This window comes from Lepisosteus oculatus, chromosome 15 (genome assembly GCF_040954835.1).
Source record: "Lepisosteus oculatus isolate fLepOcu1 chromosome 15, fLepOcu1.hap2, whole genome shotgun sequence".
Classification (NCBI taxonomy): Eukaryota; Metazoa; Chordata; class Actinopteri; order Semionotiformes; family Lepisosteidae; genus Lepisosteus; species Lepisosteus oculatus.
In genome coordinates this window covers 5,991,250-6,009,355 of record NC_090710.1, presented here as the reverse complement: position 1 = coordinate 6,009,355, position 18,106 = coordinate 5,991,250, and the positions used below count along the sequence as shown (strand labels likewise).

At 37.1% G+C, this 18,106-nt stretch overlaps 1 protein-coding gene across 1 annotated transcript in view; it reads left to right on the top strand.

The window, feature by feature from the left end:
• ubac2 (UBA domain containing 2) overlaps window positions 1-14,820 on the top strand; it is a 90,578-nt gene extending 75,758 nt beyond the window's left edge. The window contains exons 8-9 of the mRNA XM_006638906.3: window positions 9,662-9,760; window positions 13,604-14,820. Of these exons, the coding sequence (XP_006638969.1) occupies window positions 9,662-9,760; window positions 13,604-13,711 (207 nt within the window). The 3' untranslated portion in view covers window positions 13,712-14,820. The remainder of the gene's footprint in view (window positions 1-9,661; window positions 9,761-13,603) is intronic.
• Window positions 14,821-18,106: the final 3,286 nt, after the last annotated feature.

Genomic DNA, 18,106 nt, shown 5'->3' with positions numbered 1-18,106 from the left:
CTGAAGGCTGGTTTTTAAAACCTTCAATCACATTTGTTTCTTTTATTGGAGTTTTCTTGTTTTTTCTTATTGGATTTTCTTAGTCAGATAAAGTATAAGAAAAATTTTTAAAACAGAAGAGAAACAGAAGGTGGTCTTCAGGCCAGTCTTAACTGTGTGGTTTTGAAGAAGCTTAGCAGTTGTTGAAGTTGACCTGTAAATGATTAAGTAATGGATATAGGGCTTGGTGAACACGTTAACAGAGAAGGTAGGAAATGGTTTCAATGTTCTTGACATCAGACAAAGATGTATCACAACTCTCTCATGTGTAGCAAGCGTAATAGGTTTGCTGTCTCTGGGAGGTGTTTAAAAATATTTTATTTTGAAAATAGTGCCTACTTTTAGTGCCTACTGAATGTGAAATACACCGGTAGACTGTTGTATTTCACAGATTCCACGAACTGTGCAAATCTTGATCTTTTGCTTTCAATGGGTATCAGTTCTCTTGGATCACAAATGCAGCACAGTGATGAAAAAGACACATCCCGAGCAGTTGGCAAAGAGTAAACATTTCCTGTAGGCCAGACCTTGTGATTGTGAGTCATAGGATAAATTGCACCCTGAAGTCTTTTTCAGTTGGTGTCTGAAATGTACGATCATTTTGTACCAATGCCAACGATTCCATGCTATTCTACACAAACTACACTTAAACATTATGCAATTTGCAAAATTTCTTAGATATCAAAAAGAGATGGAATAATTAACAGTATTGGTGACCAAAGAGCTTATAAATAGATAAAGATACTAATTAAATATGTTTTAGAAATGTAATAAAGTATTTATTAGTAGTCAACCTCCATTAAAAAGCTGTAATGTGATTTTTTTAAGGCCTTGCAAAGTGGTGTTACACAGTTAGCAGAGTGGAGCAACAGGATCCTTATTAACAGTCCGTTATAGTAGGAACACAACACTTACAAATTAGGCACTAGATGGTTTTCATTTGCATTTGGCTAAAGTTGAGATGCTCCTTTTAATGGAACTGATTGCGTTTAGTCTCCCTGTAATGTTGAATGTTATACCTTCATGTAACCTTAGATTTAAACAGTAGTGCAACTTGTATTTCTTGTACATCTTAAGTCAAATTTATTAATTAATGTGAGTTTTATCTGTTTATCTAATCTGTAGAATTATTTTCATTCTTCAAATTTTTAAATCAATTTTAATCTACAAAAAAGAAAATGCAGGATTATTTAATGTGTTTTCCAAAGCAGGACATTTGGAAAATGTATACACTGTACATATTTTGTAAGTGCATAGATATATACTGCAAGTTATTATGTTATTAAAGTCACACTTTAACGTAAGTCTGCAGATGTGCTAACTTCAGTATTAAATCTTTAATGTGGTACAATGTTCAGGTTGAGTTTCACGCTTACTTTGCATTTAGCATGCAAAACCGGCACTTCCTTTAAACCGTTTTTATATGTACGATCAAATAACATCCCCTATCTGCTTTCCTGTTGAACTTTAAAATTCTCATTCCATGAGTGATTTCAACCTATTTAAGAGATACCAAACAAGTCCATGGAATCATTTAAAGAGGTGTGCCATTAAGGATATCACAATGTTCTGAAACTATGGGGAATTCTTTTAATTTTTTTTCTTCAAGATTTCAAATTCACAAATCAGAAGCTTCCCTCCAAATATGTTATTTGCTCTGGCTTGGAGAAACTGATTGATAACCTAAGAAATGTATGAATCTAAAAACCTAATTAATCCAGCACATCTTCAAGCATATAGATGGTGTAGCATTTTGTTCCATACATTCATGGAACTTTGCATTAATAAGTATTCTCTGTGCCCACTCCTGATTTCCATTTCTCAGTTGTGCTCAGTTTCCATTTCCGTTATCAGATCCATGTCTGTGCCGAGTATGAAGTCAGTCTCAAGGTTAACAGTTATGAGGCTCTGTCAGTTTTTTTCTTGATATACCCCCAGAGTCAGCAAGAACGGGGGTGGAGCAAGAATCAGCTCCATATGGCTTCAGAACCAGGCATGGAAAGACTGCAGTATGATTATGACTGTGAGTGAAAAGAGCACACAAATCTCACACAACAGACAAAGTACAACAGGTGTGCATCTGTGGCAAGAAGAAAATGACAACTACGAAAACCCTGAAAACACACAAAGGGAGGAAAAAGTGCTTGAAAGCAGGAGGACAGGTATTGGCCAATACTCGACTAAGTACTCGACTCAGTATTTGACTGAGAAGTCAGTCAAGTTTGTCGAGTGAAATTCAACAGTGAAATGCAAACTAAAATTCACGGAAATATCAGCGAAGAGAGTTCGTGCAAGCACAGAGCTACCATGTGAGGAGTGTATTGAAGCCAACCAGCCAACTAAACCTGCAAAGGAATAAAAGATCAATGTGTGCAAACAGCAGGTGAAGTGGGCCAGAGTGTTATGCTCACCTTGCTGTGCTACAGTGGGGCATGTCACAGCTTTAGTGGTGGGCTGTCATGCCTCCACTCTGCCTAGATCGCCATGGAGAGAGGATATGCAAAGCACCTGTCCATTGTGAGTAGTCTCCCAGCAGCACATGCTCTGAATTTATTTAAACCCTGCTCTTCTCAGCCATCCGGCATCACAGAGTCCCAGCAGAGCCCTCCTTTATCTTCTTGGTTTCCAGTTCTCTCAGGTTCACCTGGAAGCTCTGCCCATAGCTGTGCTGTCCAGCGGATTCTTGTTGCTGAGATGTGTCTGGAGCATGGTTCTTGTCTTTGGACCCAGCCTCAGCAGATTACTCCTTCTGCCTTCTGTCTGGTCTGTGAAGAAGAACTCCATGGAGACATGTGCCTTAAATCAGCCCTGAATCTCCTGGTGCCCTCAAGATTGGACCACCCACATTTGGACAGGAGGTCAGAGCCCTCTGCACGACGATGCCCTGTGAATGAAGCTCTGAACTTTGGTGGCTCCTCCCTGTCCTGCACCAGCCTTCTCTGCACTTCCCCCTCCTGCGTTCCAGTCCTTCAGTCTGCCTGCTTGCATCTCGGGTGACTGCTATCCCACGCAGCCCTTTTCCACGGACTGCAGTGAGCCGGCCACTCCCCCTAGACTGTGATGTCCTAGAACTTGAGTCCGTAATACCTACAGCATCTGCAAAATTCTCTGGGGGCAGTGCTGGTTGTAACTCAGAGCTTCTGAAATGGAGGGGGAAAAGTTAACATAGATCTGAGCACTATCTTGGAGAAGCTAGGAGGCTCCATTGAGATGAAGTTGAACAAGATGGTTATGTCATATAGAACTAGGGAGCAGAGAGATTTGGATTAGTTGTGAATGGTGGTACCTATAACACAGAAGGAATCGGCACACTTGATCCAGGAGAAAAGGCAATGAAAAAATCAATGGACGAAGAGTACATAAGAAGAGAGGGAGGGGATCGATACTCTGCATAAAAACATCAAAAGCATTTTGGAGAGATGAGGACTTGAGGAAGAGTCATCAGAGGAAGGTGCAAACAAATGAATGTCAGGCCACTGAAGTGAAAGGACATTGAGTATGCAGTGGGATGAGCAAGGGCATCTTCTGCCCTAGGGACTAATGAAGTTCCATACAGAGTATACAAAAGTTTACCTGATGTCTGATGTCTCTGGAAGCTGATGAGAGTGGCATTAAAAAAATCAAGTCATCCCCAAGGTCTGCTGCGGAGCAGGAAGAGTTCCGATTCCTAAGGAAAAAGATTCCTCTAGCACCAGTCAGGTCTGTCCAATTTGCCTTATTGTTTTCAAGGGGAGGTTTTTCTTCCGTATCAGAACTCAAACGATAGCAGACTATCTGGAATGAAACAAACTTATTGATACATTGGTAGCAGGAATTCTAGGCTTCTCTTCGTGTTAAGAACTCACAAGCCAGATCTAGTACAAAATTCAATCAGCCAAGAGATAGAAGAAAGACCTGCACACAGTTTTTGTTTTCTCAACCTAGCCAATTGCCATCAGGCCCCCAAAGTCTCATCTGGCCAGCATTCAACGTTTTCAAACTACCAGAGCCCTTCACAAAGATTATTAAGACCTTAATTAAGATTACTTCCTAGACCTGCAACTCTGTTTCACACATGCCTGTTGATAGGCATAACAGCAGGATGTAGTATCTCACCTTTTGCCTTCATGATGGCTATGGAAGTGATCATCAGAGCATCAAAATGGGTGGTGGGTGGTGAATGACTGGAGTCTGGCCTACAGCTGCCCCCCGTCAGGGTATATAGTACTGACTTGACAACTATAACAACAACTGCAGCTTGTACAATGTGCCTGCTGAAAAAAAAACTGCTGAAATGGTTGAGAAGATGGAGAGACAGTTCGCTTGTGTGGAAATGGCTTTGAGTTCCACGCTGCCTTAGCAGCATAGGGCTCTATGAGCACTTGAATTACTGTATGTCTCTCCAGTCTCACAGGGGAATACAAATGCATCAAGGTAACACTAGAGGTGATCGTGACAATGTTGAGGGATATGATGTTGAAACACACAACATCCTCACTGGCTATAGGACAGATATGGCTTCTAAAGGACACAGAGCAACAGTCCATTGCTCTGTGTCCATCCATCCAGGCACAAGGACATTGTGGGGCAAGTACAGCAGGGAAGTGGAGGCTTAGACCTAAACACAAAAAGATCCACTTTTGAACAAGTCATCATCTTCACATATAAGCAAGTAGGATTAGCTCTACCATCAGATCCACCTATGCTGTGCACCAATCACCTCACCGATGGTTGGGCAAAGCAGACGAATTCTTACCCGATGCAAACTGAGCCTCTTCTTTAGATCAGTATACCTCATGTACTTAAGAACTTGGCAGCAGCTCTACAGTGAAAGAGGACAGGCATCTACTCCTTACCGCCATGTACAGTAGTAGCAAAATCATCTCGCCAAATTACTTTCTTCCATAGACAAGAGAAAGATCAGAAGCTCTGTCAAAAACCAGAATGTGAACAGTTGAACCCAGCCCGGGACTGGAAGATGTTGGCAGATTTAGGCCAGAGACGAACAATCCCATCAGAGATCATTGATATCAACTTAAGACCAGACTTGGTACTAGTACTGGACTACCAGTATTGGTTCTGGGGTCCAACAATCTTCATCGTGCCTACTTCATGGAACTGACAGTGCTGTAGGAGGGTGTGGCGGATGAGACATACTAAAGGAAGAAGCTACAGTATGATAAGTTAGCTGCTGAAGCAGAGGAACGATGCTAGAAAGAGCGGGCACTCCCAGTAGAGAGTGACATTGATTTGTGTAAGTATCTAACACTGATGAAGGAGATGGGAATCTGTGGCAAGTCCTTATGTCTAACTATCAGATCTGTTTCAGAGGCTGCAGAAAGAGGAGCCAATGGTTCTCACTGAAGACCAGAGAACCTTTCAACCCTAAAGTAAGCTGATATAGAGGGGGGTGATTCTGGGATGCCAGAACCACTGTTAAGCCTTCTGGAGATGTCATGGGCTCATCAATGAAACACTGATGATGGAAAGTGCACACTTGGAAGCCCAATGACATGTCAGTCCCCCTCAAGGCACAAGATTATGGCAAGAACCAGTGAAATGCTCACCACTTCTGTACTTCTGCTTTTTTTGCATTTTCAATATACAAGTTTTCAAGTTTAAATGACCTTTGTTATGTCTCTTAAGAATAGCTACTGTACAAACAAGAGTTTGGCCTACCTTTCTCATTTGGTATCTTAGGAAATAAGTGAATCTATAATTGTATCCTGCTGTTTCTTGAACAGCTTGGTTTTTACCACCAGGCTATTCCATTTACCACTTTTAACTCTTTTGAAGGCTATAAAGGCTGTGATGTAACAAACACAATGATCTAAATGACACTTTGCTAATGTGTTATGACAAAGCTTGAGCATTCCATTCCTCCCCTTGATTTACTGTAAATACCACAATTTTTTCTTTATACCTAAGTATTTAATTAGCCTTTTTTCTTTCCCATATTTCCTGCTGAGGACAAATAAGATTCTACTTATTTATGTGGTAGAGAAAAAAAACACCCACATCTCACATGTGTAGCATTCTGCAGCTCACAGTCAACCGTGCTGTAGGTAAAATGGATGCTACTACTTCCATGGCACACTTTGCATATAAGAACATGAGATACCATTTCCCAAGTGCCTGCCATATCTCATATTTTTAGTACTTTCAATGCTGCTGTTTCTGCGTTTGTCAGTTCTCCAATCTGTGGGTACAACTTCCATCCTTGGAAACAGCCAAAATATCCCAGTTAAGGGTTTATGAATAATATCCCTGAATTTTTTAAGTGCAACTGGAAAAATATCAGGACACAGAGATTTTATTAGTTTTAAACCTGTCAGAACAAGTACTGTGGAAGCTCAGTATCAGTACTGATGAGTCTCTTTCCATAACACAGGGCCTGTTACTGGTGTCTTGTATTGCAAACACATACATTAAATGTTCAGTAAGCATACTGTGTTTACTATTTTTTTATTGTCATCTATCATTAAACATCTGTTATTACATAAACTATTTACCTTAACTTTTACTTGCAGTTACAGTACAAAAAATAGTAAACAACTTGAATTCCATGTTGAAAAGGAGAAACACAATGTTTCAGCTGTTGAGGCTTCATGCCTGTTCCCCCTAGTTTCAGTTCTGCAGCTGGGCGGGTAGTTTTTGTACATAGTCCTTCTATCCAGCCTGTTCTTCCTCAACAATGTATAACCATTAATTTATTTTTTGTCTCATTGCCCTTCCATACCCCTAACCATGTTTCATTCATTCCTATAATGTGAGCGTTATCTAACCTGAAGTTCTTAAATTTAATTCTCTTTGCTTCTATTATAAGACTTTCTTCAACATACAGTATAAGCCATTCAGAATGGTTATTTGTGTTAAATTCTGGAACCCACTGGATGATGCTGTGAGCTTTCTGCCCAGCAGAACCCTAATTTAAATACCCTTCATCTTTTGTATGAATATGTTGAAGTATAACCCATTAGTTAAGTATAACTAAATTGGTTGAAGTATAACCCATCCTACTTACGTAGGTCATTTTTATTCCAGAAGTTCTCCCTATATGCTGAACCCCTCCTCTGCACCAATATTTTAGTTGTACCACATCTGGAAGTCTGATGGACATAGTAGCTCTAAAATGCAACTCTTGTGCTGTGTACTCATTCTTCCTTGTGTTTGTAATCTGTGGTCACCTAGATATTTCTCCATCTTGTGTCATCTTGCATGCAATCTTCCTAAACAGTATCTAGTAACTAGTCCCTGCAGTTATGCTGAACTTGTATTACTATGGAGATAATAGCAAGATTAGACTACTGCGCACAGATCTTGTACTGATGGTTTTCAACCAGCCAACAGCTTTCATACAGATGAAGTCTGTATCCTGAAACACAATCATCCTACAAACCACAGACGAAATTAACTCTATGCTGCTATTTCATTTTGAAGAAAAGCACTCTTACTGTCTTGAGAACTCTTTGTAAAATGCTGAAAGCAATCAGCCAGGTTTTTCTACCAGAAATAGGAGGTGCCAAAGACTGAAGAATTTCATTTCAAAATGAATGTCATGTATCAGATTTATTTTGCATATGTGGTTTTAAACAAGTAAAAGCTGTGTATTAACATTTAAAAAACTGTGGTGAATGTGTTAAGAAAAACTGTGCTACTGAATGTGTGAAAAACAGAAAAAATAATTTTTTGACACTGTGAAGTCCTTATACTTCTCTTTTAGATTGTGTATGTTTGTAACTGTTGTTAAAGTAAGTCAGAAATCTTTTAGAATTTCTTTAGGAATTTCATATCTTGTGCGTATCAGATATACGTGTGTATCATATTTTAAATATGCGAGAATTAGCAAAGAGCAACAGTTCTGACTCATTTCTACATACTTTTTGTGAGAATTAGAAACTTCTACATTTTTCTACTGTTAAAAAGACCGTGGTTTAATGTAATTGAAAATTATCCATTTGTTTGGTTTTACCTACCCCATATGGAATAGATAGTTGTTTTTTATTTCTTGCCTCTAAGGAGCTATTCCTTTGACCACACACAAGCATAAAATGAGGTAACTTCCTCTGACCTGCTTTGCCATGTACAAGCAAAAAAAGACCATTTTTAGAGACATACTGTTGTGTTTGATAATTAGTTGATGTTATTACTTTATAAACCCAGTTAAGCTTCTGCTTCACATTAGGTGGTGATGTTACATGTACAATAATAATACATACAGTATATTGCATCTGTGGTGTGGAATACAGTAAAACCTCAATATTTGCTAGTTCTGTACTGTATTTGCAATTTCACTGATTGGTGCAAACGTTTTAGTGTTCACTTTTTCCACGTATGAGGACCAAATTTGTGCCCGTGCAGGTTAAGCTGTAATTATCATAAAGTGGTCAACTTTATTTGTTCATTTATCTGCACTGGCTATAACTTGAATTCCAGTACTTCTTTTTCACTAAAAATACCTACTACCAATAAATACTAACACTATTTCTGAAAAGGTTAACAGTGATTACAAAAATATACCTACAGAAATTAACCTACAGAAATTAACCTACAGAAATTAACAGTGATTACAAAAATATACCTACAGAAATGTTTCACAAGCTGTGGAACCATACTCTATAGTATTTTCCCTATTAGGTATCAAGTCTCACGTTAGGAAATTACCAGTTTTTCACTGGATGACAAGCTTTTAGTTTTATGTATTTGCTTTCTAGGTCATTTTTACTGATTACATATTATCTGATGAAAACCTTTGGCATTTGTATTGTATAGATAGGAAGTTGAGAAAGAGCTCAGCCTTGAAGAAAAATTATTTCTAAGGCAAGCGCTGAAACTTTTCACTACAGTTTAGAAATGCTGTCTGTCTCTCTGATATTTCCAAGGATATATTTTATACAGGATTAGCAGTGCAATTCCTTATATCTTGAAAATATAGCTTCTGAAGGGGGAAAAAGATATTAGCAAGTTTCCTTGGCACGTAACATTTCATGGTTAAAAACCTCTTGTTCTGGAACCCCTTTGGTGGAACCAGAGAACCAGATGTATCAGCAACACTCTGTCTCTTAGCATCTGCTGACAACTCCTTAAGATGCACCTTTAGACCCTGCTATCTATACCTCCTTGCAACGTGCAAACTGTTCACATTTCTTATTTGGCGTTTAATTCTAATTCTTGGATAATTGGATTATTGCATTATGTTGTATTTATGTTGTATTTGTCTTGCAGTATGTAATAAATATTAAATAAATAATGTTTAATTTAAAGTTTTCTGTCATACCACTCTACGCAACTTTGATATTATGCTGATTACAACACTTTTGTTGTCAGCAAAAAATATTTTGTAAAACTTTTTGAATGTAAAGGTTTTGAATGTAAGCAGCCACATTCAGTGACTATAACAATGTAACAGCTTGAGCAAACAAGTATATTAAATGATCATTTAAGCTAAATTCAAATTAGGTTTTATTAGCAAGATGCAGCTTGTAATGGAAATAGTAATGGAACTGCATTTTTATTAATAGAACTTTTTTCATTGTTGTCAATATTTGAAAAGTAAAAAGCAGTTTGTTCGTGATCAGCATTGCACTGGAATGAAGCAGGTGATTAGAATTGCCATTCTGACCTAAGAATCTCTTTTTTCCAGGGAGGCCTGATAAACTGGAACAGATTTTTCCCTTCACTGCGGCACAGACGTCCTGCCAATCACCCACAGCAGGCTGGGGAAGAAGTCTCAGAGGAGCAGGTGAGCCTGGTATTGGTATTGGTATTCAATCAGTAGTCCTGCCAGTTAAATAGAATGCTTTTTAGTGTATATTAATAAAAGACCATACCACAACAATAAGCAGCTCTCAAAGTAACAAAAAAAAAAGAAAAAATGCAGTCTAAGGATTTAAACATTTTACTTTTCATCGTTTGTGAACACAATTCAAGAAACATTAAGTGTTAATAAAAGTGCACTCCACTCCATATACAGTGGGTTTAGAAAGTCATGACCCTCTTTCAAAATTTGTACCTTTTGTCGTATTGTTCTCTAAAACATTCTGGAAATTAATTAATATTACAACCGTAAAATACCTGATTTGTATAAGTGAACACCCCCCCCCCCCATTTGTAAGTTTGTTCAGGTATGACCAATCACCTTACAGATTACACAACAAACTAATTGGCTCCCACCTGTGATCAGTTTTGGTGATTTTGATAAGTTCAGAATAAAAGCAGCTGTTTCTAGAGGATTCCACTGCTTGGAAGTGTATTTCAAAGCAAGGAATCCACTATGGCCTGAAAGGTTCTTTCAAAAGAACTTTGAGATAAAGTTGTGGAAAGGCACAAGTCAAGAGATGGATATAAAAAGATTTCAAAGGCTTTAAGTATCCCGTGGAGCACAGTCAAGACCAGCATTAAGAAGTGGAAGATATATGGCACCACCCAGACCTTGCCTAGATCAAGCCGTCCCTCCAAACTGGATGATCGAGGAGCAAGGAGACTGATCAGAGAGGCTACCAAGAGGCCAATGGCAACTTTAAAGGAGCTACAGGACTTTATGGCCTTTAATTGTGTGCATGTGACAACAATATCACAAGCGCTCCACAAATCTGGCCTGTATGTGAGGGTGGCAAGAAACTTAAAAAAAGCCGGATCAAGTCTCATTTGTGTTTTGCTAAAAAGCACCTTAAAGATTCTGTGGCCCAGTGGCAAAAGGAGCTGTGGTGAGATGAGACCAAAATCGAACATTTTGGCCAGAATGTAAAAAGGTACATCTGGCGAAAACCCAATACATCTTATCATCCAAAGGACATCAGTCCTACAGTAAAGCACGGTGGTGGCAGCATCCTGTTGTGGGGGTGTTTCTCTTCAGCTGGGACTGGGGCACTTGTCAGGATAGAAGGGAAGATGGATGGTGCAAAATACAGGTACATTCTTGAAGAAAACCTGCAATCCTCAGCCAGGAAGTTGAAAATGGAATGATGGTTTACCATTCAACATGACAATGACCCAAAGCACACCGCCAAAGCAACCGTACAGTGGCTGAAGGACAGGAAGGTGAATGTCCTTGAGTGGCCGAGTCAGAGCTCCGACCTAAATCCCATCGAAAATCTTTGAAATTAATTGAAGGGGGCATTCCATCAACGGTCACCAAGCAGTTTGACTGAGCTTGAACAATTCTGTAAGGAGGAATGGGCAAATATTCTTTCCTCTAGGTGTGCAAAGTTGGTAGAGATGTATCCAAACAGACTCAAGACTGTAATTCAAGCAAAAGGTGCTTCCACCAAGTATTAACTCAGGGGGGTGTTCTCTTATCCAACCCAGTTATTCTACTTTTTTTCAGAAATGTTGCTTTCTTTTTTCACTTGGATATTGCAAGGTATAATTTGTAAATAAAACTGGAAAAAGTCTGTTTTTTGGTCTTTCAGGCAACAAAAGGTGATGATTTTAAAAGGGGGTGGTGACTTTCTATACTCACTGTATATATGATTGATACATAGTCAAAAAAAAGTTTGTGAACCCCCAATATATATTTTTTTTTACCAGGTCTTATTGTGATTCCTTCATTTAATCAAAAACAATAATTTCAGAATCAGAAAAGTGTAATGTTCAAAATTGTTGCTCATCACTCACTCACACGTTTTCTAAAACATTTCAAACAATTTTGAGTTGAAGTTAAAATTCATATAAGAGCTCAGCTTAATGGGTCATTACAATAATAATTTTATTTGTTTTACAGAAAACATAAACGCATGCTTCTCTACTTACGTCCTGGTCCTTATTACCATTAAAACAATACATTAATCTTATTGAGAAGAATGTCTTGCTTAACATCCTCCAGGAAATATTTATGTCCTCCTAGTTGTTATTAACCCTATTTCTGTTAATTCTTATGGAAGTAATTTTTTAAAATAAGTCTTACAACTGTGTACATTCACTATGGATATAGCAGGCACATCTCTTGTCTATGTGGAGACCAATGCTGAAGTCTGTAGATAAAGCACATTGGCCTTTATTAAAATTCTTTATGTAGGTAGTCTTTTTTATGCTAGAGGACATTTAGAAAGAGCTCAGCTGTGGCTACCAGTTTTTCCAGCTGTCTCAATATGTAAATGTGTTAAATTTATGTTTAGGAATACTGTTTTTTATTTTACAAGCATTCATTTTACTTTGTAACAAATTATATTTTGCCTGGGTTTTGTAAGTGTTCCTTACTTGCTAAAAACACTTATAACAGTAACATCAAAACTGTGACTTCTCTTTTGATAGTTCTGTTTAATGTCAGTCTTGACCAAGCCAGCAAACAAATTACAATTATAATTGTAGGAAAAACAGACAAAGACACTTAGAAGAAAACTGCAAGTTTTGTTTTTAAAATCTTCTTAGCCAAGTGAAACTGTTTTATATGTGCATTTGCTTAGGGATAGCAAATTAGTTTTTCTCATGTTTGAGTAACTCTTAAAGAAATTTCATAGTTCAGTACTACAGTACTACCACTAATTTAACTATGTAAAAATTGATATTATAACTTTTGACATATTACAGGCATGTGTAATTTTCAGAACTTAGAATAAAATATCTCTGCTGAACTTGGCAGCCTGTTGTTTTATCAGTTCAAACTCAGACTGTCCGGAGTGTTTTGCATTAAAATGCAGGTCTTCTAACAGTAAAAGTACATCTGACAAGATGTCTGAGTATTAAGGTTAAGAATTGAACGACAGAAAATTTGTGATCAAGGGGATCCTTTTTCCATTTTACATGATAAAAACAGAACACTAATTTGCTGTTGTTCACTTCTAAACCTTAATAATCAGACATTTTGTCAGATTCTATCATTTCTTTCTCATATTCCTGGAGATTTAAAGCATTTAGGTCGTTTATGACTCCCTTTGCTTCAGTTTGGTGGGGCATTTCCCCTCATTCTTTCCTGTCACAGGAGCTGAAGCTTCTACTGAAGCTTCTCTTAATCCATTGGGGGGAGCACTAGTTCTTTTGGGTCTGTGTCTGGTCCAATATCATGCACAAAGGGTTGTGAAGAGTGTGAGCTATTGCTTGCCAGGCTGGCTTGCTCACAAATGATAGTGACTGGTGTAACAAAAGAGTTGCGTCATCCAGGGCTCTGCACTTTCAACATTATTATTACATGATTTGCCCTATTTCTGTCAGGTTACTGCCAATTAACTGTTTTATCACAAAGTATATAGCCTTTATGAATTCAGCTGGATGTCAAATACATCCTTGAAGAGAAAAATAGTGCAGCCTTAAAATATAGTTAAGTTATAGTTAATACATGCACTATACTATGGCCATTTTTGTCTAAGGTATTTTAAAAGATGCATTTTTAAGCAGTGCTTTCAAACTGGCGAAAAACTCAACGTGAAGATTTTTATAAAGCCACTTTATTAGGTGAAAGTAGTTTCCTTCTTCCCATTAAAGTTTAACAGGGAACTATCACCCTCTTCAAACCCCGTCATGCTTTAAATTGTAATTGATTTTATCTGAGGAAGTTACTGTTAAAGATTTTAGCTTTTTTTTATGATCAAACTCTTCTGCAGTTTGGTTATTTGATGAATGACGCTTTTTTTTCTTTGTTGGATTTTAGGTAGCTAGACTCATGGAGATGGGTTTTTCTAGGGTCGATGCTTTGGCAGCCCTAAGAGCTTCAAATAATGATATCAATTTGGCTTCTAACTTCCTCCTACAACACTGAGGACTGGTGAGATGCCAAAGACCTGTCTGCATTGCGGTTAGTTCAAGATAACTCATTGCTCGACTTGAGCATCTGAGCTTCAGAATTCTGAAGAGGTGGTTTGTCGGTGTACACTGTGGACATCATTTCAGTTTATTTTTCTTCAAATGGTCTTTGATATTATCATTGAAGGTTTTGTTCATCCGCCAAGTGATCTTTTGGGGGGTGATTTTTTCTATACTTTTGTTGTCAAGTTTCTGCTGGGCTGGGATATAATTATAGAAATAACTTCTGGTGTGGTTTGCAACTGCCATAAGGCAATGGACAGTTTATGTGTAACAGTTTGTGAAAAATGTAAATTACTGGTCTTAAAATACTGTTGAAGAATCTAATGATGCAGCTTTAATGTAAAAAACGCATGTCACATTGTCAAATTTCACCCTCAGTTACAAAGACAAACTATACAGGTTTTCTCTTTGTAAGATCTTTTTATGTTTGGTACAAGAAGATTACTATTTCGCACAGTAATTTAAAGTTAAAGGTTATGCCATCCATTCTGTATTCAGAGTTCTAATTTTAATATACTGTACTTGCTATGCAGTGATTTTGCTTTGATTTTATTTATAATGTGAATATGTGTCTTTTTATGACTTTGCTATGTTTCAATTAAAAAAAAATAATGACAATTTATTTTCATGTTAAAGACTTTTTTGTCGGGAATCGCAAACGTGTGTCTTTCAAACATGCAATGCCTTTGTATTACAATATTGATTAAAAGGGAAAGTTGTGTACTTTGTGTACAATAAGTATATGTATATTATTGTACTGTACAGCATGTATCACATTTCTGTATGATTAAATATCCCTTAAAATGTTATATTTTTTTACAGATTATTTTAATCTGTATACTTACAGGTGTAGTTTTGCACACTTGTGTCATGATCAGTTCTAAGTTGAACTGGGAGATTTAGAATCCTTATTGTGTTCTGTTGAATTTACTGGTTTTTTTTTAACATAAGCCCTTATTAACTTATGAACTGTATATTAACCAAATGTGTATTCAAAATTAGTCATTTGTAGTGATTAAAAATTGAAGCACTAAAAAGTAAACTCATTATTGAATATATTAACTCGGTTTTGTTTCTGACCATTATTTAGCTCCGGGAAAAAAGTTTATGCCATTGACAGTGCAAATCTAATTCCAATTTGGTGTCTGTCTCTATTCTATTCAATTCAATTCAATTCAACTTTATTTGTATAGTATAGTGAAAAGTGTTTCTCATTAGTCACTCAGGTGCAGTATATAAATAGAACAGAAGAAAAGACAACAGACAGTAACACAATAACAATAACAGTGTAATAACATAACATTGTAATCAGAAACTGTGCAAATACGCAAACAGAGAAAAGTATACAACACTACTTTTGTTACTAGAGTTTTCATCTATTTAATTTTGATTTGTAAACTCAGATCAGTTGCCGTTTTCTTTATTTTTTACAGTACTGTCTTTCCAGTGTCAGTCTTGCAGCAAATGGTTCATAAACACAATTATTAGGTCTGTGCAACTACATGTTTTCTTTGCACGCTGTATGTTTAAAATCTTTAGGAGATTTAAATCTTAAGGTCTTTGATATTTAGAGCACTGTACAGTGGAGACATGCAGTGTTATGATGTTGATAATGATGATGTTAGATTGCAACCAACAGTAAGAATGTAAAACAACCTAGCGATTGGTAGAATTGGGAATAATCTCAACATTAACTAAATATTTCCAGCATCTTTGTTGCTTAGAACCTTAATAATAATTCTGAAATCCTCACAGCTTTTATCACACTCAGAAAACAGCAACCAATTCTGTTTACCAACCTGGTAGAGCTTCAGTGAATTGACTGAAAACATCAGTTTGAAATTTAGACCGTCTGCAGGTGCAATGCTTACGGATTTATATCACGTCTTCTTCATCAGTGCAGCTCATGAAGGAGAGGGTTATTTTTAAGAAAGGTTTTAGAGTTTGAAGAGCTACTGTATAATGGGTAAAGATAAGTGGCACATCAGCAGGAAATAGCTCTTTGTCTCAATAATAATTTATTAGAGGTGAAACAAACACACGAAGCCTGGTTTTCTGTTGTTGGCACAGGTCGCAGAGTAAGTGCTAGTGGATGAAACGTCTCTACCTGGCTACTCCTGAGAATCCAGACAATCAACAGCGTGCAGCTGGGCACAAACATTTATTTCTATACCACTGAAGTTTTTTTTTATTTTTCACTCAATCTGTTGACGAAATAGGAACGGTAAATTCATTTCCACTCTTTGAAAAGAGGAGCAGAAGAATGTGACATCTTTAACCTTGACAGAGTAAATGCACTGAATGTGCTGGAGCCAGGAGAAAACATTATCAACTGAGTCAAAATAGCAAATGCTTTTGTTTGCAAAATGTCTTTAATTTGAAATGTCATACTTAATAATTATTGCCTTCTGATTCTCTATAAAAAGAACATAAGCACAGAAGCTAGAGCAAAGAGTAAAAACACGTTGAAAGAAATCTAAAAGTTTACAAAAGTAAAACTTGCAGAATGTACATCATACTGCACAAATGAAACAATTCATAGACTAAATCAATGATATTATATAAAATAAAATTATGGCAACTGGGAGCTGTGTACTCATCCAAAAATTGGGATAAATGTTAGGAACCTAAGAAAGAAGAAAACCATTTAGCTAGATCCTTTGGTTGCTAGTAGTAGCTAATTGATTCAAGGTGCTTGCCCAGCCACTCTTATTGAAATAAAAAAATACCAATTAAATTAACATGGCTGTCTACCTTGATATTATTACACAAAGAAACTTGGGCATAAAAGTCTAAGCACGGACATGAGAATATAAGAAGGGTGCAGATGAGAACCCTATTCTTGTATTAAAATATATTATAGACTGAGATATACAGCAGGTGAAATGAAAAGACAATAACATTCTTTTATAGATTAAAGAAAATAATGGATCAGGGTTACAGACAGAATTGGGGTTCAGTTTAGAGTTGGGGTGAGGTATGGGTTAATTATGGGCAGGGTTTGGGTCTGGTTAGGCTAGGGTTATGCTTAGAACTATACCAGGGATAAGGTTTAAGTTAGAACACGGTTTAGTGAGCGTTTGGTTGGAGTTAAAGCTAAATTTGAATTGTAATTTATGCTTTGGTTATATTTATGGAAATGCTAAGAGGCTTGGGTTAATCCCAGGTTTGTGTTAGGTTTGCAATGGTGGGAAGTTTATTACTTTATGTTACGCTGGGCAAAGTTAGCCTCAATAATCCACAGCATGTCTTGGTTGTTCTGTATGTAGACCTCAATGCAGCCAGCTCTGAGCAATTGAGTAACTTGCTGCTTGCAGTACACACAGGCTGTACTTTCAGGAAGGCTGTCAGTCTGGGGTAACCAATTTAAGCTCATGCTTGTAAAGTCTAATTGTTTTATTATTTTGACTGCACAGTTTAATCTCTCAAACTGAATAGGGTGGTATTCCCACTTGTTAAAGTAAACTGAGGAGATGAGGCCATCAAGTGTTTTGCGAGCTTACTACAAGAGAGAAATGTCCATTACTTCCTCATCACTTTAAAAAATAACTACAGGTTTGGCATCTGTAGCACCTAGTGGATATTTCCATAAAATGGCTTAAATATAAATTACATACATTACAAAGGGATAACATGTTTTTGTACTACAGTTTTATTATTGTGGTCAATAGCGAGTAGTTTTATAAAATTAAAAAACTTGTGCTGCACAGAATAATTTGGTTTTAATACATAAACTGGCACCGTATTATAAACTCTCCTCATTCCATTAAACTTGATGTACAGTATGTACACAATTCTCTGCATGATCTCTAAATTGTGGAAGTTATTTGGATAAGTTTGCAACATGAAAATATCAATGCAATATCAATATTATGAAATGTCTTTCAAAATCAGCAACTTCTGCATTGTTTGCTGTACAGGAGTGTCATGTAAACCAGTGGGGTTGCCAGTAGTGTCCCTTGCATAAGAGCTGTGGTTTTCAGTCTTTCTCTTAGAATACCTACTGTATGTATCTCCTGATTTTCATTCCAACTGAGTTACAGTATTTTTTACTCAAGCTTATTAAGCCCTTACTTTTGATCCATTTGCTCATTTGGCTTTTGGAAAAGACTTGAAAGTTTTTTTTTTGAAACAGCAGAAAACCAGCTACAATTCTTCATGTTAAGCCCTTCTGTCCTTCAGAAAATAAGGCAACTGCACATATGTAGAGCAAATACTTCCTGTGGGAATGATAAGCTGGACGTGTGCCAGTAGTTTAATTAAGGTTTCAGTTAACACTGGACAAGAGGGTACTCCAGGACCAGAGTTCAGTATCACTGCCGTCCTTATGCTAATTAGTTGACTGCTG